At 31.6% G+C, this 2500-nt stretch overlaps 1 protein-coding gene across 6 annotated transcripts in view; it reads left to right on the plus strand.

The window, feature by feature from the left end:
- rhea (Talin_middle and talin-RS domain-containing protein rhea) overlaps positions 1–2500 on the plus strand; it is a 23069-nt gene that overhangs the window by 19276 nt on the left and 1293 nt on the right. For 5 of the 6 annotated variants that reach the window (XM_035864170.2, XM_085657913.1, XM_085657912.1 and 2 more), the window contains one exon: positions 2121–2500. This exon is cut by the window's right edge and continues 259 nt beyond it. In XM_035864170.2, the coding sequence (XP_035720063.1) occupies positions 2121–2500 (380 nt within the window). Of the gene's footprint in view, positions 1–154; positions 943–2120 lie in introns of those variants that run through there. The other variant, XM_085657914.1, reaches the window with a different exon arrangement.

Here is a 2500-nt window from a genome sequence, read left to right on the forward strand (position 1 = left end):
TTTACTTTTTTTTTGTTTTAATAAAAGGGGATGTATAAATAATCCCTAGCCGTGCATATAGTTAACCATGTATTTTTATGTCAGAATTATAAATACGGTGGACTTTAATAAAGACGTTTCATTCACGACTTTTGGTCTGGGCGTATCTGGCTAGGTCTTAGAACAACAGCTGCAGCAACAATTCGTGCCATTGAGCGACTTCGGCGGTTCGGATTCCGATTGGTTCGTGTCCGACCAAGAAGAGGAACTGATACGTCTGCTATCCGTCTCCGAGAGCAATCAACCGGCTCAACCAACCTCCGATTTAATTTTATTAATGTAGTAACGTAGTAAAATACGCGCATAAGAGCCACATTTATTAATCTCACGTAGAATGATATTATAGAGACACGAAAAACAAAACAAAACAAAAAAAAAAAGAAAAAACAAAAAACAAACAAAAAAAAATGAAAGAAAAAAGATGAAAAAAAAGAAAAAATACAAAATGGAAGTGGTCATATAAACCGGAAAATATGGACTCCGTTCGTAATTATTCATTTTCAAGTTAACACGTGTGCGTCATACGTTTGGATTGATTACATTTGAAAAAGAAACGAAAAGAAAAGAGACAGAGAGAGAGAGAGAGAGAGACAGAGAGAGAGAAAAAGAGAGAGGGGGGGGAAAGAGAGAGAGAGAGAGAGATAGATAATCGCCGATTTTAGGACACAGCTTGGAAATGTGATAAAATGATAATAGACAATTGAATAATCAAGAACAAAAGATAAGACTGACCGTTGTTGTTGTTTTCTCTGCATTTAAATTTTCTCGCGAACTTAATGAACACCATCGTCAAATCATATATTAAATAATTAAACTATTGTAACGGATACTATAATTAAAAATAATTAGAACGATTTATAAATTATCTCTCTCATCGTTCATCAATTCTCATTTTTGTCTAACGAAAATTTATAATATCAAGAAGAATATTAACATTATGTTATATCTTGTTTATTTATATATATATATATATATATATATATATATATATATATATATATATATATAGCCATTCAAATTTCTTTTACGTACTTATACGCATAAAGAATTAGTATACTCTATAATATGATATAAACGAAAAATCGTTTTAAATACTTTACTGTACCTGTTTTCTGTAATAGAATCTTATCCATTCCGCAAGAATCCAAAAAAAAAAAAAGGAAAAAAAAGAAAAAAAGATTATACTTTCCACTTTTTTTTATTCTTTTTTTTCTGTTCTTTTTTTATTTTTATTTTATTTTATTTTATTTTATTTTATTTTATTTTATTTTATTTTTTTTTTTTTTCTTTTTTTTTAATGACCGTTAGATAACTTCAGATGTGTCTTTACGTGACTCAACACTGGGTATGTACATCGTAATCATAAGCAGTGTGTACGCTTCAGGCAATCTCACTGTCGAATATCTTTTAATCAGATTCTTTGTGCGAGCTGTGTTGGCATACTCGATTAAAAAGCTTTTTTTAAAAAAAAAAAAAAAATAGAAAAGAAAAGAAAAAAGGAATTAAAAAGACAAAAATAATAATTAAAAAGAACGAACGATATAAAAAAAAAATAATAATAATTATATATATATACATATGCGCAAATTAATAAAAACCCATAAATATTCTCGACTCGTACATCGAGGAAGAATTGACTAACACACAAATATCCGGCTCTCTATCATTGCCCTAACAAATCACATAATATCACATCGCATCAAATCAAATCCGTATATATATATATATAATATCATATTATATCGTATCACATCGCATCATATCATGTCATATCATACCATATCACACGACTTATTTTATTACTGCTCGCTTTTTTTCTTTGATCCCTTTTTTATATTACCGTAGAAATTGACACCTTAAGGAAGTTTGATTAACTCGATTAGAAATTAATGTAAGCCGTAATAGAGGGGTTTTTTTATTTTTTTTTTATTTTTTTTTATTTTTTTTTTTTTTTTCTTTTTTTATCATTGCCAAACTTGCATAGCAATGTTCCATTATAAATATATATATATATAAATATATCTCTATTTCTCGTTTAAACTCACGCCACTATTTTTTACCTTGTATATCTCGATCCTTAGGTGATGGTGACGAACGTGACATCGTTGCTGAAAACCGTCAAGGCTGTTGAGGATGAACACACGCGTGGTACTCGTGCTTTGGAATCGACGATCGAAGCCATAGCACAGGAAATTCGTGCACTGAGTACATCGGAGGGTCAAAGGAGTAGCGTTACGCCTGAGGAATTGGTACGTTGTACCAAGAGTATAACAATTTCAACGGCGAAAGCAGTGGCCGCTGGTAATAGTTGTAAACAAGACGACATCATAGCCGCTGCGAATATGGGCAGGAAGTCGATAAGCGACATGCTGATGATTTGCAAGGGGGCCGCCTACAACTGTGCGGAAACGGCCGAGCTAAGGGATAGAACTTTACAGGCGGGCCATGACGTTGCTATGAA

Source organism: Vespa mandarinia, chromosome 6, assembly GCF_050613455.1.
Source record: "Vespa mandarinia isolate Hongniang chromosome 6, ASM5061345v1, whole genome shotgun sequence".
NCBI lineage: Eukaryota > Metazoa > Arthropoda > Insecta > Hymenoptera > Vespidae > Vespa > Vespa mandarinia.